The sequence below is a fragment of the Tachyglossus aculeatus genome, unplaced genomic scaffold (genome assembly GCF_015852505.1).
Source record: "Tachyglossus aculeatus isolate mTacAcu1 unplaced genomic scaffold, mTacAcu1.pri SUPER_34, whole genome shotgun sequence".
NCBI classification, from domain to species: Eukaryota; Metazoa; Chordata; class Mammalia; order Monotremata; family Tachyglossidae; genus Tachyglossus; species Tachyglossus aculeatus.
In genome coordinates this window covers 1,114,693-1,137,438 of record NW_024044839.1, presented here as the reverse complement: position 1 = coordinate 1,137,438, position 22,746 = coordinate 1,114,693, and the positions used below count along the sequence as shown (strand labels likewise).

At 63.5% G+C, this 22,746-nt stretch overlaps 1 protein-coding gene across 1 annotated transcript; it reads left to right on the top strand.

Moving 5' to 3' along the window:
• The first annotated feature begins 6,137 nt into the window (after nucleotides 1-6,137).
• On the top strand, nucleotides 6,138-21,582 carry EVPL (envoplakin). Its single transcript, XM_038742045.1, has 22 exons — nucleotides 6,138-6,237; nucleotides 9,999-10,098; nucleotides 10,317-10,471; nucleotides 10,570-10,696; nucleotides 11,075-11,200; nucleotides 11,646-11,684; nucleotides 11,923-12,084; nucleotides 12,225-12,332; nucleotides 12,496-12,591; nucleotides 12,719-12,844; nucleotides 13,487-13,633; nucleotides 14,216-14,370; nucleotides 14,574-14,683; nucleotides 14,963-15,189; nucleotides 15,468-15,646; nucleotides 15,756-15,894; nucleotides 16,062-16,255; nucleotides 16,658-16,808; nucleotides 17,248-17,331; nucleotides 17,442-17,552; nucleotides 17,670-17,762; nucleotides 18,084-21,582. Exons 1-22 carry the CDS (start codon nucleotides 6,155-6,157, stop codon nucleotides 21,486-21,488), a joined length of 6,117 nt encoding a protein of 2,038 aa, XP_038597973.1. The 5' UTR covers nucleotides 6,138-6,154; the 3' UTR covers nucleotides 21,489-21,582.
• The last annotated feature ends 1,164 nt before the right edge of the window (nucleotides 21,583-22,746 follow it).

Below are 22,746 nucleotides of genomic sequence, written 5' to 3'. Positions count from 1 at the left end.
TGGGGGCCAGACCTCACCTGGTACCTCCCCCACCTTCCTCCCTGGGGCCCCTGATTGAGACGGGCACCAAACACGCCCCACTCACGGCCGCCCGTACCCAATCGCGGGCACGCTGCCTAGTGTGCACTGGCCCGGCTCAGGGCCCTGCCCCGTGTGGGCATAGGCCAGGTGGCCCTGCGGCCACCTGGGGAGGGTGGGGAGGCGGGCCTCAGAGAACAACCGGCACTGTAGGGCCCGCGGGCCACCCAGCTTCCCGGCGGGCCACAGTGGAACCGGGCTTTCCAGTCTGGGAGACACGGCTCGCACACCCCACCCTGAGTGAGAAAAGGCCCAGGCGAGTTTCACTCGCCAGGTCCTGACGCGGAACCGGAGGGGCGTCAACCCAGTGCCTGCGGCTGGCATTGGGGTGGGGCGTCACCCCTGAGACCCACCTGTTTCCTGACTTAAAGGGGGCACTGGGCTGTTCTTGTTGATGCTCACTTCAGACCCAACAGTCCCAGCCGCTCAATCAGCTGTATTTAATAATAATAATAATGGCATTTATTAAGCGCTTACTATGTGCAAAGCGCTGTTCTAAGCGCTGGGGAGGTTACAAGGTGATCAGGTTGTCCCAAGGGGGGCTCACAGGTTTAATCCCCATTTTACAGATGAGGTAACTGAGGCACAGAGAAGTTAAGTGACTTGCCCAAAGTCACACAGCTGACAATTGGCGGAGCCAGGATTTGAGCCCATGACCTCGAACTCCAAAGCCCGTGCTCTTTCCATTGAGCCACGCTGCTTACTCTGTGCCGAGCACTGGGGAGAGTATATTAGACCAGACTTAGTAGACGCGTTCCCTGCCCACAATGAGCTAACAGTCTAGGGGGGAAAGCTCTTTAGCTGCCGAAGCATCTAACGCAAAGTAGGGAGGGGCCGCCATGGCTCCATCCCACGTCTGCCCGTCCACAGAGCCTGTTTGTTCGGTTTGGAAAAATGTTAGACGGGGCTGTGAGTCAGCTGATGGATGGGGCCCAGCCTTTCCTGGGCTGTGGGGCCTCCTCTTGCCTTCCCTACCCCCTTCTGATTTCATGTCCATTGTTCGATGTCCTGTCTCCTTTTCCAGGGTTCTAGTAAGTCGTGTCCTCTCCCTCTTCCCACCTCCCGCATCTGGAAGGAAGTGTCAACTAGCTTCCCAACAGTTCCCTCTCCCCCGCTATCCTTGGCAACTTGCCCTACAAGCAGGCCAGACTGTGGTGGCAGGAGGCTCGGAAGCTCAACGCCCCCAGTTGGCACAGCCTCCCTCCCTCCTTTCCCTAGCCGGCTTCCAGTAACCCCCAAAACACATGGCCACTGACCACCATTCCCAACCCGGGACCGATGGGCAGCTGGAGGCCCGGACCGGCAGCGGCCAGAGCTACAGTGGAGTAGCGGAAGCCTCGGGATTGCGGGGGCTTGGAGCTGCCAGAGAGAGAGAAACCAGACTCGGGTCAGCAGGGGTTGATGTTGGGGAGTGGGGAGGCGGGTCTGGGAGATGCCCTGCCAGTCTGGGAGGGTGTAGGGGGGAGAGGGCGGCACCCCTACAGCTGCTAGCCGAAAGGCAAGCCTGCCTGCCCCAGCAGGAGTGGCCGGACCTGCATGGAGGAGGGCAGGGTGGAGCAGGGGAACAGCAGGTCAATCCCAATTAGTTTCTCCTTCACAAAGGTGGCCTCCCTGTGACCTCTGGGTACTGGACTCCTGCCTCCTCTCCCTCCATGCCACTTCCCCCCTGCCCCAATTGTAGAAGCAGTCCTTTACCCAGCCCCATTTACTGCCGGGCCAGGGGGGTCCTTCCCTCCCTTAGCTGCATTCCTAGGTGACTTCTTCCCCATTCCATTCATTCACTCAATCGTATTTATTGAGCGCTTACTGTGTGCAGAGCGGTGTACTAAGCGCTTGGGAAGTACAAGTCGGTATATAGAGATGGTCCCTTCCCAACAACGGGCTCACACCCAGCCCTGCCCCTCGACGACTCCGGCTTAGCCGGTAGACTTCTGATGCCGCCCAGTTCACTCAGCCTGGCAGGAAAGTGCCTCTGTCCCCTCCCTGCTTCTCTCCAATTTTCACCTGGAAGCTCCCTGCCCGCAGGGCCAGCTCCTGGGCAGGGGACAGAGACTTGGGGGGCATTAGGCCCCTGCCCCGGTCCAGCAGGGGCCACGGGAGCTGGAGGGGGTGAGGGGCTTGAGAAATTCCCAACCAGGCTTGCAGCAGGTATCCTTGACTGCAAGCCTCCATGCTAATAGCGCTCCCAGGAAAAGGGGCCCGGGTGCGGGGGCGGCTGCTTCCTGAAGCAGTAATTGCTGTAGCAGAAGTGGAGGGCAAGGTCTCCACTATCAATCAGTCAATCAATCGTATTTATTGAGTGCTTACTGTGTGCAGAACACTGTACTAAGTGCTTGGGAAGTACAAGTTGGCAACATATAGAGACGGTCCCTGCCCAACAGTGGGCTCACAGTCTAGAAGGGGGAGATAGAGAACAAAACAAAACATATTAATAAAATAAATAGAATAGATATGTAATAAATACATACAAACATATATACATATATACAGGTGCTGTGGGGAAGGGAAGGAGGTAAGGCGGGGGGGATGGAGAGGGGGAAGGCCCCCTTTCAGAGCTGTGCCAATTTATCCTCTGATTTTAGGGCTCTTCTATTACCACTGGCATTGCAGGTTGATCAGCTCATTTTTATTTTTGTGTTGTTCTTTTTAAGGATTTTTTTTTTTTAATTTTTCAGCGCTTGCTATGTGCCCGGCACTGTTCTGAGCACTGAGGTAGATACAGGATGATCAGGTTGGACACGGTCCAGGTCCCACATGGGGCTCACAGTCAATCCCTGTTTTACAGATGAAGTAACTGAGGCTCAGAGAAGTTAAGTGACTTGCCCAAGGTCACACAGCAGACAAGTGGCAGAGCCGGGATTAGAACGCAGGTCCTTCTGACTCCCGGGCGGGGTCCTATCCACTAGGCTACGCTGCTTCTCAAAGTCAGGTTTCCACAGAGATTTGAACTCACATCGCAGGATTCAGCGTCCAAGGTGCTAACCATTACGGCATAGAACCAGACTCCGTCCCTGAGAGAAAGGGAGGGAAGAGAGGCTGCTTTGGTTGTCCCCGTTTTGCAGGTGAGGAATCTGACGTTCCAGAGAGGTTAAGTGACTTGCCCAAGGTCACCCAACAGGCCAGGGGCTAAGCTGGGATTAGTAGTAATAGTTGTAATAGTGCCTATTAAGCGCTTTCTGAGTGGAAGGCATCGTGCTTGAGTGCTCTGAAAGGGACAATTATCTCCAGTCTCCCAAGGATCCTTGGGTGCCGCCGTTGGAGGCTACTGGAGTCTCCCTTTGAGAGCCGTGGGCGAGTCCTGGTCTGAGAGGACTGAAGCCCCCCGGGGCCGGGACCCTCTCAATAGGGAGGAATTGCCACGCACCTGACCTCACCTGTCCCCACCTGCCCTTGGAGCAGGAACAGCAGGTCCCTCGGGCTGAGGGACTGAGGGGAGGCGAGCTGGAGAGTGTGAATGGTGAGATGCCAGCCAACCCGCCCATAGTCTCCCACCTGTGTGGGGTAGCCCAGGCTGGCAAGCAGCCTCATGGACGGAGTGGGGCCGGGCCCCACCGTCCCCACAATGCTGCTGCTTTTGGCTCAGCTCTCATCATCATCATCAATCGTATTTATTGAGCGCTTACTATGTGCAGAGCACTGTACTAAGCGCTTGGGAAGTACAAATTGGCAACATAGAGTGACAGTCCCTACCCAACAGTGGGCTCACAGTCTATAAGGGGGAGACAGAGAACAAAACCAAACATACTAACAAAATAAAATAAATAGAATAGGTATGTACAAGTAAAATAAATAAATAGAGTAATAAATATGTACAAACATATATACATATATACAGGTGCTCTTCTAACAAAGGCAGCCCCATCCAACCCTTCTCCCATCCGTGGCCTCCGCTCAGCCTGTTGGGGCTGGAGGGAGGTGAGAGAGAGAAAGAGCAGCGGAGCCGAGGCTGGGGCGGTTTGTTATGTGAACAAACAGCCTGGCAGGGGCCCGGGCCATCAGAGGTATTACAGACAGTTAGAGGGGATAATTGGCCCTCCGGGAGAGAGATGGGAAGAAGGCGAATTTGGGGGTGGGAGGAGGGCAGGCGGGCCCAATGCGGGGAGAGAGAGATGGAAGAAGAAAGGAGGGCGCTGGTGGGGGGACGACAACGGTTGCCTTTCATCTCTGATCCGAGCTCTGAAATGACGAGTGCTCTCAGGGAGAAAATACCAATAACCATCTCTGTCCTGCTCCCACCCGCCGCAGCCCAATCATCCAGGCAGCCTGGGCTCCTGGTCCGGCCTCTGTGTTTTTCGGCCACTTACCTTGTTCTTTCAAAGCCTCCCTGCACTTTCTCTCTCTCTCTCTCTCTTTCTCTGTCACACCCCCACCCCCCAGTTTCCTGGTCCAGCCTCTATGTCTTTCGGCCATTTACTTTGTTCTTTCAACCCCCCCCCCCCCCGCTCATCCTTGCCCCCAAAGCTCCCCCCACACAGACACACACTCACCCACCCACCTCTCCCCAATTCCAGTTCCTTTTCAGCGTCCACTGGACAATGATGGAAGCTCGGTGGGCACCCTACCCCCTCCCAACCCCCCCAACACGCCCCTCTCAGCCTCATCCTGGTCCATATCTGCCTAATCCTGGGGAGACATGGACACGTTTCCACAGCCTGCAGACCACTTAAGTCAGTGGTATTTATTGAGTGCTTGTGTGCGGGGCTCTGAGCTGAACTTTAGAAGAAAGGCCTTTGTCTTCCCTCCTCTTTTTACTCCTTTCCTTCTTTCTCCTCTCCTGGCCCTGCCTCTCCCCTGCAGGAGGGCTAGCACAGTGTACCCGGAGTTCTGATCTGCATCCTCTGCTGGAGGGGGACGCGGGGGCCTGTGTCCCTAACCCCAGCGTTCAGCTGCAGCCCTAGGACAGACGGGCGGCTGGGAGTCCTGGGTTCCCGCGCTCTGACTTGGCCTTGACGCCACGAGCCAAACCCCCCCTCACACCCACCCGGGGAAAGAGGGAGGCCAACTCGGGGGTCCCAACTCCACGCAGGAACCGAGGCCGAGCTGTGGCCGGAGAGGCCTGGCCGTGCATCGTGTGTGTATCCGGGTAATTGTGCGTTTTGTGTATCTTTGGGTGGGCCGGTTTCTCCTCCGTGGGTCCGGAGGCTCCTTCCCACCCACACGCACTTTCGGGGTCCCTCTTTCCGTCTGCTCGCTCCACTTCTGCCGCGAATCTCTGAGAGGATCCACCCATCCTCGGGAGGATGTGGGGCTCTACCTGGGGGTCTGCTCAGGTGTAGATAATCAAGTCACTTAACTTCTCTGTGCCTGTTACCTCATCTGTAAAATGGGGATTAAGACTGTGAGCCCCAAGTGGGACAACCTGATCACCTTGTAGCCCCCCCAGCGCTTAGCACAGTGCTTTGCACATAGTAAGCGCTTAACAACTACCACCATTATTACTATTATTATTATGATAGTATTTGTTAAGCGCCTATGAGGTGCCAAGCACTGTTCTAAGCACTGGGGGAGATACAAGGTCATCAGGTTGGCCCACGTGGGGCTCACAGTCTTCATCCCCATTTTCCAGATGAGGGAACTGAGGCACAGAGGAAGTGAAGTGACTTGCCCCAAGTCACACAGCTGACAAGTGGCAGAGTCTGGATTAGAACCCATGACCGGCCCGGGTTCTTTCCACTGAGCCACGGGGATGGAAAAGCGGGGCGGGGGGGGGGGGGTGTCAGAAGCTGGGTGGGACCGGCCTCAGTCGCCACCGCCACACCCTCCGCGCCTCCCTCCCAAACTGGTTGTGTGAGTGTGAGAGAGGTGTGTGTGTGAGTGTGAGTGTGGGTGTGTCGCCCAGGGCTGCTCGCTCAGCTCACCTTGGGGGGGTGGGAAGAGGAGGGGGAGGAGGGGCCTCCCAGAAACTGGGCTTCCCGGGCCTCCAGCGCCGCTCGGAGTGTGCCCAGTCTGCTGGGGATTCACACAGCGGGAGCCAGGGGAGCGAGCCTGCCTGTCCACCCGTGTCCACCCGCCCGGCCCTCCTGCCTTCCTTCCATCCCTCCCACCTGCCCTTCCTGCCAACGCCGCCGCCGCCGTCATGTTCAAGGGCCTGAGCAAAGGCTCCCCGGCCAAGGGGTCTCCCAAGGGCTCCCCGAAGGGCTCCCCCAGCAAGCACAGCAGGTGAGCGGAACCCCGCGGGGCTGCCGGGGCCTTGGGCTCAGGGTGGGCAAGGAGCTCCCCTCTACCCCCCACGGCCCTGGGTTGCCAGGCGGTGCTGTGTCTCTCCGCCTCGGGGGTCTCGGAAGTGCCAGAGGGACCGTACCCTGGTCAACGAGTGCCAGCCTGCCCCCCAGGGCGATGGGCCAAGGGTACAGTGGGGTGCCAGGGGGCATAAGGCAGGGAGGGATCAGGGAACTGCCAACCCCCCAGCCCGGAACCCACCGCCCGCTTTCCCTCCTCCTGGTCCCATGCGAGGATTTAAAGCCCCTGGAAAGGTGGTGCTGAGAGGGAGAAGGGGGAAAGACTGGAGGTTGCAGAAAGGGGGGTCCTAGATGTCCGATCTGACCTTCTTGGAGGTTGCAGCACTGGCCTGCAGGTTGGGATTGATTCCCAGAGCTCAGGGAGGAGCAGTGCCCTGGAGGGACCTTGGAGGGAGTGAGGTGGGGCAGGTGCCATGGCACTCTCAGCTCGGCCTTCTCCCCAGCCCAACCGGGGCTGAGGGCAAGGGCCCTTCCCCAGAGCTGGCTGCAGGGGCAACTCTTGGGGTCCAGGCAGAGAGAGGCAGGCCCAGACCACCACTGCCGCTGCCACCCCTGCTGAACCCTCCTGGGCACAAGTGGCATGGGTGACGGGGCACCCTGGGGCTGCTGTCAGTGCCAGGGTGGGGGAGTGTGGAGGGCAGACTCTCACCCTGGGCCCATCCCTGAATCGGGTGGGAATGAGCAGACCCCCACCCCTCCTCTCCACCATGGGCCAGGGCTGGGAGTCCGAGTTTCTGGGCAGAGGAGTAGGGCCCTGGGACTGGGGCAAGAGACAGGGATGCGGCCCAGGCCTGGCATTTGTCTCTTGATGTGGGGTGACTCTTCTTGGCCCGATCCGGCCCATTGGCTGTTTGGAGTTCAAGGTGGGTCAGGGCCTTTCCCTATGGGCCCTCTTCCTTCATCAATCGTATTTATTGAGCGCTTACTATGTGCAGAGCACTGTACTAAGCGCTTGGGAAGTACAAATTGGCAACATATAGAGACAGTCCCTACCCAACAGTGGACTCACAGTCTAAAAGTCCTTCATCCCGGCTCTGCCGCTTGTCAGCTGTGCGACTGGGCAAGTCACTTCACTTCTCTGTGCCTCGGTCGCCTCATCTGTAAAATGGGGATTAAGACTGTGAGCCCCCCGTGGGACAACCTGATCACCTTGTAACCTCCCCAGTGCTTAGAACAGTGCTTGGCACATAGTAAGCGCTTAACAAATACCAACATTATTATGATTATTACGAGAGGCCCTGCCTCAGAGGGCCTCCCTGTCAGCCATAGGGAAACCGGGAGGGTGGGAGCGTGGAGGGCTGGAGGTCCCAGTTTCCAACCAGCCGGCCCATACTCTGTCCTGAACCCGGCCTGCTGTTGGGGTTCCAGCGGGAGGGAGATCATCTGGACCCCAACCCCTTGCTTAATCTGCTCCCTCTGGGCTGGGGCTGGGCTCCACCCTGGGCCCCTGTTAATCTGCCAGATATCTTGGGGAGACACTGACCCAATCATCCTCAGATCAGTTAAGGGGAGGGGTACTTGGGAGATAGGGATCAGGGGAGCTGGGGCCGGGGGTGGGGTAAAATGGGTCCATCCCCTGTGCGCCTTTCATGTGGGTGTGTAGGGGTGTGTGTGAAAGAGAGAGAGAGAGGTCCCAGATAAACCCTTTGGGGGGAGAGGGGCTCTGAGCTGGGGTTTCCTGTCCTCTGCTGGGGTGGAGTGGGGATTCATTCATTCATTCATTCAATCGTATTTATTGGGCACTTACTGTGTGCAGAGCACTGTACTAAACACTTGTGGAAAGAGCCCGGGCTTTGGAGTCAGGGGTCATGGGTTCAAATCCCGGCTCCGCCAATTGTCAGTTGTGTGACTTTGGGCAAGTCACTTCACTTCTCTGGGCCTCAGTTACCTCATCTGTAAAATGGGGGTGAAGACTGTGAGCCCCCCATGGGACAACCTGATCACCTTGTAACCTCCCCAGCGCTTAGAACAGTGCTCTGCACATAGTAAGCGCTTAAAAAATGCCATCATTATTATTACAAGTTGGCAACATATAGAGACGGTCCCTACCCAACAGGGGGCTCACAGTCTCTTCAAAGAGCCCAGATGGGCCCAGGGCAGGGGGTGGGATGCAGAGAGAGGCGGGGTGAGAAGTTGGAGGGGTGCGGAGTTAGGGGTGAGGGTGAGGGGCTGGTCAGTCCGTTGGTCCAATTTGCTCCAAATGACAGGATGGTGAGGGAAGGGGGTTGGAGGGGAGAGGGCTCTGGCCACCTTGCCCACCCCGGGCAGGAGGGCAAGGGAGCCCTGCCGTAGCCTCGGGCCCCCAGGAGTCCCGGTGCCCAGTCCCGGGGAGCCGCCAGCCGGGCGCCTGGTGTGGGCAGCCCGCACGGTGGGGCAGGGTGGGGAGCCGTGACTCACTCTCCCCTTCTCTCCCCCTCCTTCCCCGAGGAGAGCAGGAATCTGGGCGGGACCCAACGGGCTGCATTCCCCCTGGGAGAGGGGCTGGGCTGGGCGGCCAAACCGCCGCAGGCCTGCCTGGACTCCCTGTCCCCCCTCTGCCCTCTCTCCATCCGCCCCGGTGGTGGGGTGGGGGTGGCACGAGGAGGTATGTAGGAGAGCTGAGTTGTGTGGCACTTGGGAGACCACTGGGCAGGGGGTGGTGAGGAGGACCCCTCCCCGGGCATTCCCGCTCCCCACTTCTAGACTGTGAGCCCACTGTTGGGTAGGGACTGTCTCTATATGTTGCCAACTTGTACATCCCAAGCGCTTAGTACAGTGCTCTGCACACAGTAAGCGCTCAGTAAATACGATTGATTGATTGATTTCCTGAGAGGCAATATGACCCAGGAGAAAGAGCCCAGATCTCGGAGTCTGTAGGCTCTGGTTCTGCCCCAACCTGCTGTGTGACCTTAGACAAGTCACATAACCTCTCCTGACCTCAGTGTCTTCCTCTCTCCCTCCTCATTCATTCATTCAATCGTATTTATTGAGCGCTTACTGTGTGCAGAGCACTGGACTAAGCACTTGGGAAGTACAAGTTGGCAACATATAAGGACGGTCCCTATCCAACAGCGGGTTCTACCCACCGAGCCTTTGTTAAGCGCTGGGTTAGAGAAGCAGCGTGGCTCCGTGGAAAGAGCCCGGGCTTTGGAGTCAGAGGTCATGGGTTCAAATCCCGGCTCCGCCAATTGCCAGCTGTGTGACTTTGGGCAAGTCACTTCACTTCTCTGGGCCTCAGTTACCTCATCTGTAAAAGGGGGATGAAGACTGTGAGCCCCACGTGGGACAAAATGATTGCCTTGTAACCTCCCCAGCACTTAGAGAAGTGCTTTGCACATAGTAAGTGCTTAATAAATGCCATTATTATTATTATTATTATTATTATTAGAAGAGGACTCACAGTCTAGACTCACAGTCTCTCCTCTTCGCCCTCCCACCTGGATTGTGAACCCCAGGGACGTGGTCCAGTGTGCTGTTCTTTTTATGTTCCCGACTTGTACATCCCAAGCTCTTAGTACAGTGCTTTGCACACAGTAAGTGCTCAATAAATACGATTGAATGAATGAATGCTCTTGTTACCCACCCTAGCACTAAGCATGGGGCTTGGCCTCGAAAAATACCATCATTATTAATAAATACCACAATTAGTCATAACCACCATAATGACCAGACCACCCCCATGTGTCTCTGGGCTTTCCCTAGGGCCTCCACCCAGGAGCTGGCCCTGCTCATCTCCCGGATGCAGGCCAACGCCGACCAGGTGGAGAGAGATATCCTGGAGTCCCAGAAGAGGCTGCAGTTGGTGAGGCCCGGCCAGGGGGTCCCTGCAGCCCACCCTCTGCCTCCCCCATAGCCCTCCTGGGGGTCTGAGGGTCAGAGGCCGAGGGTCCGGCAACTTCCTAGCCCTTCTGGGGAGGGCGAAGGGGTGGTTGGCAGTCCCCCTTGGGCACAGCTGGGGAGGGGGAAGGAGGAAGGCCCTAGCTCGGGCACTCAGGCAGCATCCTCCACCTGTGCCCATAGGATAGAGTGAGCAGCGAGCAATGCCAGGCTCTGCAGTACCAGCAGGAGACAGGCCGGGACCTGAAGGAGGCGGAGATGTTGCTTAAAGATCTGTTCCTGGACGTGGACAAGGCCAAGCGGATGAAGCACCCCCAGGCAGCGGAGATAGAGAAGGAGTGAGCGGAGGGGGCGTGGGAGGGGCCCTAGGGCTGGGACCCTCCTTGGGGGCTGTCCGGACCAGACACTGACCCCTCCGCTGGCTCCTTCCCGGCAGCATCAAGCAGCTGCATGAACGGGTGACGCAAGAGTGTGCCGACTACCGAGCCCTGTATGAGAAGGTGGTGCTACCGCCCGGCGTGGGGACCAAGGTGGACTGGTCCCGGCTGCTGGAGCAGAAGCAGGTAAGGGTGGACCTGCCCACCTTAGCCCCCCCAAGCCCCCTTGGGTCTCCCTTCCCCGGACTCAGAAATCCCCGGACTGGCCTAAACCCCGTGGGGACTGAGAACATTTGACAACTGACACCTGCTCAGCCTCTGCCAGGGCCTGGAACCCAGGGTATGTCCCAGCAGGCCAGTGCCCAAGAGGGCTGGTGAGGGCTGCATCTGACCTCAAAGTTCACTCCTTCTTCTCCCGGTGAGACTATCAGCGTTTGGCCCCGCCAAATCTCACGCCCACCTGCCTGAGGTGCGGGAGCTGGGCGTCGGGTCTGTGCCCTCGCCCCACCCCATCCCCTGTTCTCTGTGCCCACCCCCGCCAACCCCTTGCCGCTTGGACTCCAGAAACAGGTGTGCGCGGGGCAGTTTGGGCCAGGCATGCCGGAGCTGGAGCAGCAGATCGCCGAGCACAATATCCTGCAAAAGGAGATCGAGGCCTACGGGCAGACCCTGCTCAACCTGAGTGGCCCAGTGAGTCCCTCCAGTCTGGGCATGGGTGGGCAGGGTGGACATCCCAGGGAGGCTCCAGGAGGATTCAATCCCTTTCTGGGGCAGGGGGACTGTAACAGGGAGAGGCACGGCTCCATACACACACTGTGCCAGTCTCTGTCCTCCCCACACTGGTGGTCCCTTCCTCAGAGCCACCTCCCCTCTGAGCTGCAGGGCTGCTGAGCACCAGCCTCCTCTGGGAAACAGCCTAGGCGCAAAGGCTGTGCCAGGCCAGACCTGTGAATAGGAGCCTCGTGGGCAAGAGTGATCTGGGCCAGGGTCCTGCCTGAGGGGAGTGGGGCTGGCTGGGAGGGAGGGCAGGGGGATTGACAGGCTTCAGGGGCCCATCCCCAGGGGGCAGAGCCCCGGATCCCCCCTCTCCACCCCTCACCCTTCCCCTTTGTCCCCTCACCTGCCCGGGAGACAGGATGCGGCAACTATCAAGAATCAGTATCGGGACCTGCTGGTGAGCCCACCCCCTGCCTTGGGCCCTGAGTGTGGGGGGACCCCAGCTGGAATGACCCTGAGGGAGGTGGGAGTTGGTGAGGGGGGTGGGGGGAGAACTTGAAGAGGGTTCCCCCAGGGAATGAACTGGGGAGCATGGGCAGGGCAGAAAGGGATGGAATTGGGGCGAGGCTTGGGCCCTGACTGTGTCTTTCCCGATTCCCTTCCCTCTGTCTCCCTGCTCCGACGTCCCTGCCCAGAAAGCGGTCTCCTGGCGCGGGCAGAGCCTGGGCAGCCTCTACACCCACCTGCAGGGCTGCACCCGACAGCTCACCGCGCTGGCGGACCAGCAGCGCCGCATCCTGCAGCAGGATTGGAGCGACCAGATGGCTGACCCCGCCGGCTTGCGGAGGGAGTATGAGGTCAGGACCCCCTTGCCCGCCGCAGACAGGGTGGGCCGGGGTGGGCAGGACGGGGGTGGGTCGGGTCTGGGTGGTCCCTGGCCCTTGCCTGCTCCCCCTGGCTTTGGGTGACTACCCCCCTCATCTCGCCTGTACCCTAGCACTTCAAGAGCCACGAGCTGCTGGCACAGGAGCAGTGTGTGAACCAGCTGGAGGATGATGGGGAACGCATGATCGAGCTGAACCACCCCGCCGTGGGGCCCATCCAGGTAGGGGCGGAACCCCAGCCCCGGGGGGCAGGAGGTGGGAGGTGTCTGCCCCGGGCCCAGCGCTGAGGACGGAGGTGTTCGGCCTGGGGGACGGAAAGGGAGCGCCGGACGTAGGCCGCACGAGCCGCTCGCTGAGCGGTTGGCGGCTTCCCGTCGGCCCCAGGTTCACCAGGAGGCCCTGAAGACCGAGTGGCAGAACTTCCTGAACCTGTGCATCTGCCAGGAGAGCCAGCTGCAGCGCGTGGAGGACTATCGCAGGGTGAGGGGGCCCGGCCCTGGGAGGTGTGGGGCTTGAAGGCCCCCCTCCCGGCTGCGGGGAGCACGGTAGGGGTGGGGGGTGGGGAGCACTTGACAGGACTGACCCCCAGGGCTCTGCCCCGGCTCAGTTCCAGGATGATGCGGATTTGGCGGACCAGGCCCTGAGGAAGCTGAGCTCCGACCTGGACACAAAGCTCAGCCCAGACGGCCGCGGGACCTCGGGGCCTCCGTCCGATCTGCTCCAGCCATTGGAGGTGAGGGCCACGCCATGCCCACGCACGGAGCCACATCCCTCGCGACCCTCTCCATCCCATCCCAGTCTCGCCCGGGAACCGGGATGACAGACTTCCCTGCAGCCCAGCCTCGGCCGGACCCCCGACCCCCGGGGCGATACAGCCTCTGAGTCCTGAGGGGCCGGGCCAGGACCGGCAGCTTACCGGGGATGCGGGGTATAAATCAACGGGGTTTATTGAGCGCTTACTATGTGCAGAGCATTCTACTAAGGTCTTGGGACAGTACGATACAGTGGAGTAGATAGACACGACTCCTACCCACAATCAGTTTACAGTCTAGAGGGGAAAAGGAGATGTGGGCAAAGTGACGGAGGGGGAGCAGTGCTTGTCCCTGCTTTCGCCTCCACGTTAGACTCCATTGGAGGGTGGCCCTCTGCCCTGGGCGCAGTAGTAGTAGTACTACTGGTATTTATTAAGCACACCCTGGGTGCAGAGCTGTGTACTGAGCGCTGGGAAAGAATGCATTGGTGGGAATTAGAAAAGCTCCCCAGGGGTCCGAATGGGAGAATTGAGCCACTGCAGTGCCTTCTCCTCTCCCCTTCCCGGAGCTGCAGAGCCCCTCCTCCCCTTCCCCAGTCCAATACACCCCCTGCCTCCCCGCAGAGTGAAGAGAAGCAGTTGATCATGGCTGAGAAGACGGTGCAGGACCTGCAGCGGCGATGCCAGGCCATCGCCCCCTTACCCCTGCGCCGGACCCCGCCCTCCCAGCCCCTCCGCGTGGACGCCATCTGCGACTGGGATGCTGGGGATGTAAGGGCCGCCCCCGGGCCGAGACTAGTTGTGGCCCTCCCTGCTAGTCTGGGCAAGAGACTAGCCACATGTCTGTTATGTGACCTTGGGCTAGTCACTTAACTTCTCAGAGCGTCAGTTACCTCATCTGTAAAATGGGGATGATGACTGTGAGCCCCGCGCGGGACAACCTGATCACCTTGTATCCCCCCAGCGCTAAGAACAATGCTTTGCATATAGTAAGCGCTTAACAAATGCCATTATTATTATTATTATTATTATTATTATTATTATTATTAAGAGGGAATGGGCTACACCGTGCCCCTAGGCCGGCTGGACCAGTGGCTGATTCCCCACCCCAACCACAGTCCCTGCCCAATGGAGGGATCATTGTCAAAGATGGATGGACACTGAAGATGAGGCAACTGAGGCCCAGAGAGGCTTTAGTGACTTGCCCCAGGTCCCACAGCAGGCCTGTAGCAGAACCGGGAAGAGAATCCAGGTCTTCTGTCTCACCACCTGCCCCGTTCCCCCAACCCTTTCCCGTGGAATGCCCCCCTATCGATGCCCAGGAACCCCTGTCCCTCTCTCTGCTCCCCCCAGGTGCAGTTACTGCGGGGAGAAACCTACACCCTGAAGGATAACAGTCACCCTGAGACCTGGCTGGTGCAGGGCCCTGGCGGAGAGTCCAAGCCGGCCCCCGCCGCCTGCTTCTCCATCCCAGGCCCCGACCCCGAGACCGTGGCCAGGGCCCGCAGGTGGGGAGGGGGCCCGGTGCGGGGACGGGGGGGAGGCGCTGCCCACCAAACTCACACTCTCTGTCCTACTGGACCGGGCCTGTGTGCCCCCACCCTCGCTCTGAGCCCCAGGGGCTCCACTCCACCTCTAAATACCCTCCCCTTCTCTGAGCCCCCCGGGGGCCCCATCTGCGGGGTTTCGCAGTGTGCTCTTTGCCCCCCAGGCTGGAGACGGAGCTGCAGGCGCTGAAGCAGAAGAAAGCAGCTGTGGAGAGCAGCCTAGGTGCCAGGGGCAGTGCCAGCTCTGCCAAGCCCATCCAGCCCACCCGGCAGGGTAGGAGAGACTGCAGGGGGCAGCTGGGTCCGGGGGGCAGCTGGGAAGGAGGGCAGCAGGCTACTTAAAAGTCACGGTAACTTCCCAGGCTCTGGTTTAGCTAAAGACCCTCATCTCCCTGGGGCCCTCTGCACCAGGCAAACTCATCGATTGTCTGCCCCTTCCTCCAAACAAGGAGTCCCCTTCCCCTGCCTCAGCACTCCCATCACCTTCTCCCTCAACCCTTTCCCAATTTTGCTGCGACCCACTGGGATTTGCTGTCGGGAGCAGGGGAGGCAGGGGAGGGGCTGCCATCAAAGACCCCACTCACCCAACTCCCCCATCCCCCAGGCCCAGCCGCCGGCTCTGGCCACGCTGACCCCCATGCCCAGAAGCTCCTGACCCGGCTGACTGGGCTGGAAAAGGACCTGGCTCGGACAGAGCAGGAGATCCTGGGCCGGCTACGAGCCCCACTGAGCCGCCACGCTCCCGTGGAGGACCTCACCGCTCGCCTCCGGGGCCAGGAGGTGGGGAGGAGGGGGACAGGGAGGAGGGTGTGGGGCTGTTTGGGGAAAAAGGGGGACAGGGAGAACGGGGCAGAGAGGAGGACGGGGCGGTTGGGGGCTGGCCTCCGAAGGGCCACCCTGGCCGGTGTCGCTGTGTGGTGGGCGTCGAGCTGAGAGAAGCCGACCAAGGGTCCCGTGTCCACCTCCGGTTGCTCCGGCTCCATCAACCGTACGGTACTTAGCGCGCCGTACTAAGCGTTTGGGAGAGTACGGTATCACAGAGCCGACTCCTCCCTCAGGCCACGGCCCGGCAGCTGCAGGGCCTGGGGACGGACAAGGCGGCGGCCCAACGGGAGTGCGAGGCCTTGCTGTCCTCTCGGCCGGCCGGCCCCGCCGCCCTGCAGCTGCCCGTGGCCCTCAATAACGTCAAGAACAAGTTCAGCGATGTGCAGGCGCTGTGTGCCCTCTACGGGGAAAAGTGAGTCCTGGAGGGAGAGCTTGGGGGAGCCCACAGCAGGGGTGCATGGAAGTCAGGCCAAGGGGGCTTTAACTTGCCCCGGCGTCCCCTTCACCCCCTGCCCCACCAGGGCCAAGGCTTCCCTGGAGCTGGAGCAGCAAATCAAGGAGTCGGACCAGGTGATTCAAACATTTGAAGCTGCCCTGGCCCAGGAGGCACCTCTGGCCGCCGACCCCGGGGCACTGCGGGACCGGGCCGGGGAGTTGCAGGTGAGGGGGCCGGCGGGAGCGGCCGGGGGGGCCGGGGATCGTGTCCCTGCGGCTCGGAGGGTGTCGAGGCCGGGCACCAGCCTCTCCCGCCCGGCCGCGGGGGGCTCGGGGAGGGGCCCGGGCAGCCCCGCGGGAGCCGACTGTCCTGTCTGTTCCGGCCTCTGCAGCGGCAGCGGCGAGAGCTGCAAGCCCGGCAGGCCTGCGTGCTGGGCCTGCACCGGGGGCTGAAGGTGACGGAGCAGGGCTGCGGGGCTCTGCAGAACAACTTCCGCGAGTTCTGCCAGGACCTGCCCCGACAGCGGCAGCGAGTGCAGCGCCTCACTGACCGCTACCACGCCGTGGCCGACCAGCTGGACACTCAGTGAGCCCCGGGCCCGGCCACGGGGGAGGAAAGAGGGAAGGAGGGAAGGCCTGGGCCTCGGCAGACCTGGCCAGTGGGGAAGAAGGGGTTCAGGGGTACCACCGGTCGGTCGCCCGGGGCCGCTCCCAAGCTTGGCTCTTCACCCTCCGGGGTGACACCTGCCCCCGCCTCTGTCCACCTGCTACCCATGCAGCGTCCTTCCTGGAACCCCCCGGGCTCCCAGCTGGGCCTCCCGCCTGCTGCGGGGGACTGGGGAGGATGAGGGGGATCCCAGGGTCAAGGCACCCACCCCGCCACGGGCCTGGCCCTCGGTCCTCTCTGGGCAGGCGGTCCGAGACTCCTCCCACCCCCGTGGCCTGGACGAGAGCCCAGGCCGAGTGCCCCTAACCCTTCTCCTGGCAGGGAGAAGACCATTCAGGACGCCTCCCTCACCTACCAACAGTTCAAGAATGGCACCGAGAACCTGATGTCGTGGCTGGCCCACCTGCCCCGCAACAACGTGCGGCCCAGCGACGGGCCCAGCCAGGTCAACTACAAGCTGGAGGCTCAGAAGGTGCGCGGCTGCGGCCCCCTCCCTAACGCTGCCCTTCCCCGCCGTCCCGGGGGTCCTGGGGGCCGGGCCTGGGCGGGGCAGGGGTGAACGACTCTGCTGTCCCCTGGACAGCATGTACAAGCATGTTGCCAACTTGTACTTCCCAAGTGCTTAGTACAGTGCTCTGCATACAGTAAGTGCTCAATAAATATGATTGATTGATTGATTGGGGGCCACGTGATGTCGAAGTGCCCGCTGGACCCGGCGGCCCCATTCCGTGGGGAGCCCTGAGGTTTGGGCCCCGATCCATCACCAGGCTCCCTGCACGATGCTAGAGAGGGGAGCCTGCCCTGACCCGGGGGAGGCCCGGGCCCTGGGGGGCGCAGCCCCCTCCCCACCCTGCCCCGGCTCCTCTAGCCCCCATCCCAGTCCGCCCCGACTCCAGCCTCTCCTCCTGCAGCGGCTGGTCCAGGAGATCCAGAACAAGGAGGGGGACCGGAACAACGTACTCCGTCTCTCCCGGGACCTGCAGGCGGCTCTCCAAGTACGTCCTCTCCCTCCCCGCATCCCTTTTCCCTCCCGCCCCCAAACGAACCTCCTCCTACCGACTCTGGCCCCCTATCCCCTTCCCCAATGAGCATACCTGCCCCTCAGGACTACGAGCTGCAGACAGACAAGTACCGCTGCTCCTTGGACCCCACCCTGACCGTGCCCGCCCCCAAGAAGCCCTTGGTCAGCCCCCTGCAGGAGAGCATCCAAGCCCAGGTAAGAACGGGGCCGGCTCTCCCTGGTTCTGGGGCGAGGGGCTTCTCTGAGGGAAGGCTGGGTCCGGGGCCCGGAGCCCAGGGCCCGCGCCTCCCTTTTCCCTCTGCCTCCTTTCAGGAAAAGGCTGTGGTCCAGCGCTTCACAGAGGTGGCAGCCCAGAACCGGCAGCAGCTCAGCCAGCTGGAATTTGCCCGGAAGGTGATAGAGAAGGTACGGACGGGGATGGATGGGCCCGGGCCCGGGCCTTTTCGGCTCCAGGGCCACCCCTCTGCCCTGGCCCCGGGTCAGTAGTTCCGTAGGTCGGAGGCTTTGTATCCGAACTTAGCCTCTCTTTTGGGACCCTGTGAGGGCTCCCAATTCTACCCACCCCGAGAAATGACCTCCCTCTCCCCCCACCCCACCCCTCCTCGACTCACTTCCCGGGGGGTCCCGGCCGGTCCCGTCATCATCCCCCGGCCCACCTTGAGTCCAGAGGAGGAGCCGGGCCTCCCCAACGCCCCCGTCCTCGTCTCCCCCCCGCCCCCGGTGCAGAAGGAGAGCACTGAGGATGTGCAGGCGGCCCCTGAGGGGACCCTGGGGGCAGAGCGCCCGGCCGGGGCGGGCACGGAAGCGGCGACGCTGAAGGGGCAGCTGGAGGAGGAGCGTCAGCGGGTGGCCCGAGTGCAGCAGGAGCTGGAGGAGCAGAGGGCCCAGCTGCTGCTGCTGAAGACCCAGCGGCCCGTGGAGAGGCTGGAGGAGAAGGAGGTGGTGGAGGTGTACCGCGACCCCGGGCTCGAGAGCGGCCTGTCCGAGATGAGGGCCCAGCTGGAGGCCGAAGGCGAGGAGCGGGCCAGGGTCCAGGCCGAGCTGGAGGCCGCGGCCCGGGAGGTGGCCCGGCTGGAGGGCCAGAGGAAGGCCGTCCAGCCCCAGCTGCTGACCAAGGAGGTCACCCAGGTGGAGCGGGACCCCGGGCTGGAGGCCGAGGCCGCCCGGCTCCGCGCCGCGGCCCGGCAGCTCCGGGAGGAGGGCGCCGCGGCCGGGACCCGGCTCGAGCGGCTCAGGGAGGAGCTGCTGACCCTGGAGCGGCGGCCGGCCCCCGCCGTCCAGGAGAAGGTGGTGGTCAAGGAGGTGATCAAGCTGGAGAAGGACCCGGAGCTGGTCAGGGCCGCCCAGGCCCTGCAGCAGCAGCTGGAGGAGGACGGGCGCCGGCGGCAGGAGGCCGAGGAGGCCGCCCTCCGCCTCCGGGACCGCATCCGGGAGCTGGAGCAGCTCATCGGGGCCGTGGAGCCCAAGGTGGTGGTGAGGGAGGTGAAGAAGGTGGAGCGGGACCCCGGGCTGCAGAGGGAGGCGGCCCGGCTGAGGAGCCTGCTGGACGAGGAGCGGGGCCGCACCGCGGCCCTGGGCGGGGAGCTGCGGGACCTGCGGGCCCGGCTCAGCCTGGCGGAGCAGCGGAAGCCCAGGGTGGAGGTCAAGGAGCGGGTCCACGAGACCTTCCGCGTGGACCCGGAGACGGAGCGGGAGATCGCCCGGCTCCAGCGGGAGGTGCGGGAGACGGCGGCCAAGAGGAGCGCCGTGGAGAAGGAGGTGGAGCGGGTCCTGCCGGAGCTGAGCGCCCTGCGGGCCCGGCAGCCCCAGCTGGAGTACCAGGAGGTGGTCCAGGAGGTGGTCAGGCACGAGAAGAGCCCGGAGGTGCTGCGGGAGATCGACCGGCTGAAGGCCCAGCTGAACGAGCTGGTGAACGCCCACGGCCGGGCCCAGGAGCAGCTGATCCGGCTGGGCGGCGAGCGGGACGAGTGGAAGCGGGAGCGCTCCAAGGTGGAGACCAAGACGGTCACCAAGGAGGTGGTGAGGCAGGAGAGCGACCCCGTGCTGGAGAAGGAGGCCGAGCGGCTGCGCCTGGAGGTGCAGGGGGCGGCGCAGAGGCGCCGGGCGGCCGAGGCGGCCCTCTTCGACCTGCAGAGCCGGCTCCTCCTGCTGGAGCGCCGGCGGCCCGAGGAGCGGCTCGTGGTGCAGGAGGTGCTGGTCACCCGCCGGGACCCGCAGCTGCAGGAGGAGCACGGCCGCCTGAGCCGCGGGCTGGATGAGGCGGTGGGCCAGCGGCGGCTCCTGGAGCGGGAGGCCCAGCAGCTGCGGGCGGCGCTGGCCGAAGAGGAGGCCCGCCTCACCTTCCAGGAGGAGCGCGACAAGCGGCTGGCCGCCGAGAAGGAGCTGCGGCGCCTGGGCCTGCGGCTCCGGGAGCTGCGGGAGCGGCCGGCCCCGGCGGCCCCGGAGAAGGTCGTCACCGAGGAGGTGGTCCAGCTGGAGCGGGACCCGGAGCTGGAGCGGGCCCTGGGGGCCCTGCGGCGGGAGCTGGAGGCCGAGAAGCAGCGCGGGGCCGAGCTGGGGCGGGAGCGCCTGGGCCTGCAGGGCCGCATCGAGGCCCTGCGGCAGGCGAAGGGCCAGGAGAAGACCGTCTACAAGGAGGTGGTCCGGGTGGAGCGAGACCGGGCCCTGGAGGGCGAGCGGGCCCGCGTCTGGGAGCAGCTCAGCCGGGAGCGGGCCGCCCGGCAGGGCCGGGAGGGGGTCCTGCGCCAGCTCCAGGAGCGCGTGGAGCGGGCCGAGGCCCAGGGCCGGACCTGGGCCCGCGAGGAGGCGGACCTGCAGAGGGCCAGGCAGCAGGCCGGCCAGGAGCGCGCCCAGGCGCAGCGGGAGGCGCGCGAGCTGGAGCGCCAGAGGCAGCAGGCCGTGCGGGACCTGCGCGAGGAGGCCAGGCGGGCCGACCGCAAGAGCGACAGCGAGCGCCAGCGGAAGGCCCGCTGCGCCCAGGAGCTGGCCCGCCTGGAGGCGGCCGTCCTGGCCCAGAAGGACCAGATCTACGAGAAGGAGCGGACCCTGCGCGACCTCCAGGCCAGGGTCAACCGGGAGGAGCTGGCCCAGGAGACCCAGACCCGCGAGGCCAACCTCTCCACCACCATCTCCGTCCTCGACCCGGACACGGGCGGGGACCTGTCCCCCCGCGAGGCCTACCGGCGGGGCATCGTCGACCGCGCCCAGTACGCCCAGCTGCGGGCCCTGGAGTGCGACTGGGAGGAGGAGGTCACCGCCTCGGCCCCCGGCGGCGAGGCCTCGGTCCTCCTGGACAAGAAGAGCGGCCGGCGCTACTCGATCCAGGAGGCCCTGCGCTGCCGCCGGGTCACCGAGGACGAGCTGCGGCTCTACCGCGGCGGGCGGCTGCCCCTGGCCGAGTTCGCCCTGCTGGTGTCGGGCGAGGCCGGGGCCGGCTCCCCGCCCGCCTCGCCCGGCCCCGCCGGCCGCCCGCCCCGCTGCCTCTCCCCGGGCCCGGGCGGCGACACCTACCCCATCGCCGGCGTCTACGACGCGGCCGCCGACTCCAAGTGCGGCATCAGGGCGGCCGTGGCCAAGGGACTCCTGGACCCCATCACGGGGCAGAAGCTGCTGGAGGCCCAGGCGGCCACGGGCGGCATCGTGGACCTCCTGACCCGGGAGCGCTTCTCGGTCCACAAGGCCATCGAGCGCGGGCTCGTGGACGACGCCTCCACCCAGCGGCTGCTCAACGCCCAGAAGGCCTTCACGGGCATCGAGGACCCGGTCACCAAGAAGCGGCTGGCCGTGGGCGAGGCCGTCCAGAAGGGCTGGATGCCCCGGGAGAGCGCCCTGCCCCACCTGCGGGTCCAGCACCTGACCGGCGGCCTCATCGACCCCAAGCGGGCCGGCCGCATCCCCGTCCCGCAGGCCCTGCAGATGGGCATGATCAGCGGCGAGCTGGCCGAGCTCCTGCGGGACGAGTCCGGCTACGAGAAGGAGCTGACGGACCCCGTCTCCAAGGAGCGGCTGAGCTACAAGGAGGCCATGGGCCGCTGCCGCCAGGACCCGCTGACCGGCCTCCTGCTCCTCCCGGCCGCCCCGGGGGGCTGCCTCTCCTGCCGCTCCCCCGGCCCGTCTCGGCGTCCGCTCTGAGGGGCCGCCGGGACCCCGTGCGGGAGGCCCGCGGCTGCCCTGTCCCGGGGAAGGGGCCCCCGTCACCCCCGCTTGCCGCCAACCCCGCCCTTCCCCCAGGTCCTGGGAGTTGCCGCTGTCACCCCGCCGCGTGCAATAAACTGCGCTGCTGGGGCGTCGCAGCCGTGCCTCCGTCGTCGTCGTCGTGGCGTTGGGGAGCGAGGAGGGGCCGACGGGCTGCGGATCTGGCCCCCGAGGGGAAGGGGGAGCCTGCAAGGGCCGGCCCGAGCCTCCGGCGGGGCCGGACTCCCCCGGCCTGCTCTCCTCCGTGATGCGGGGGGGGGGGGTCCCCAGCACAATCTCCACTCTCACAGCTCCTCCTGCTGCAGCCTCTCTCTCCCCCCCCAGTTTTTCCATCCCCTCTCCCCCTCCAAACACAGACACTCCAAGGCCCAGGAACCACCACTTATATTTCCTGTAAAAGTCAGAACCAAAGATTGGTTGCCCCCCTTTCCTCTTCACCCCTTGGATCCCGCCCACCCGCCCAGCTGTAAGTGGCCCCCTCACCCCGCCCTGCTCAGAGGGCCCAATCCCGTCCCTAAACGGTTCTCATCCACCAAGAACAGCAAGGGGCTGAGGGGCAGAGACGGGGGGCTCCGAGCTCTCGCTGGCAACAGCCACCAAGGTCCTCGCAATGGACCCAACCTGCCCGTTTGGTTCTTTCCGGCCTGAACAGGACAGTGCCCACAGCCCTGACTCCCACCAGGGCCCACTGCCCGATCTGGGTTATCTGGTCCACCAGGCCTGCAGGGAACGGTGCCCACCTCCCCGCCCGGGGCTGCCCGGCCTCCCTTGCCTGCAGGGGACAGTGCCCACCTCCCCGCCCAGCTACACCTCATGCCCCGATTCCAGGGAGTGAAGGGCAGGACCCCTCTTTTTTCCCAAGGCAGCCGAACCCAGTAGCATCACAATCGTAACAACCAACACAATGACCTACTGCAACTGAGTCAGTCCCGACCTCAGGGGAGGGAAGGGGGGAACGGATGGGGCCGGAAAGAGGCGGGGGACATAGCATCTCTGCAGCGCGTGCCAGCGTGGAGGAATGGAAGCGAGGGCCGCGGGCCCCAGATGCGGCGGGCGAAGGTCAGGTTGCTGCCCCCCATGGCGCCAGGTGGGGACAAAGGGGGTGGGGCACGGAAGAGAGGGCAGGCAGTGAGGGGAATGGGGTGGGGGGCGGGGGGTAGTGAGGGACCGGGGCAAGGGGCAGGGCACGGAGGAA

What these genes read in the sequence shown, in the direction of transcription:
- EVPL (XM_038742045.1), top strand. Translation starts at nt 6,155, where the DNA reads ATGTTCAAGGGCCTGAGCAAAGGCTCCCCGGCCAAGGGGTCTCCCAAG. An exon ending in ATCTGCTCCAGCCATTGGAG is followed by an intron (nt 12,845 to 13,486) that starts GTGAGGGCCACG and finishes GCCTCCCCGCAG; the next exon opens with AGTGAAGAGAAGCAGTTGAT. An exon ending in ACCGGGCCGGGGAGTTGCAG is followed by an intron (nt 15,895 to 16,061) that starts GTGAGGGGGCCG and finishes CGGCCTCTGCAG; the next exon opens with CGGCAGCGGCGAGAGCTGCA.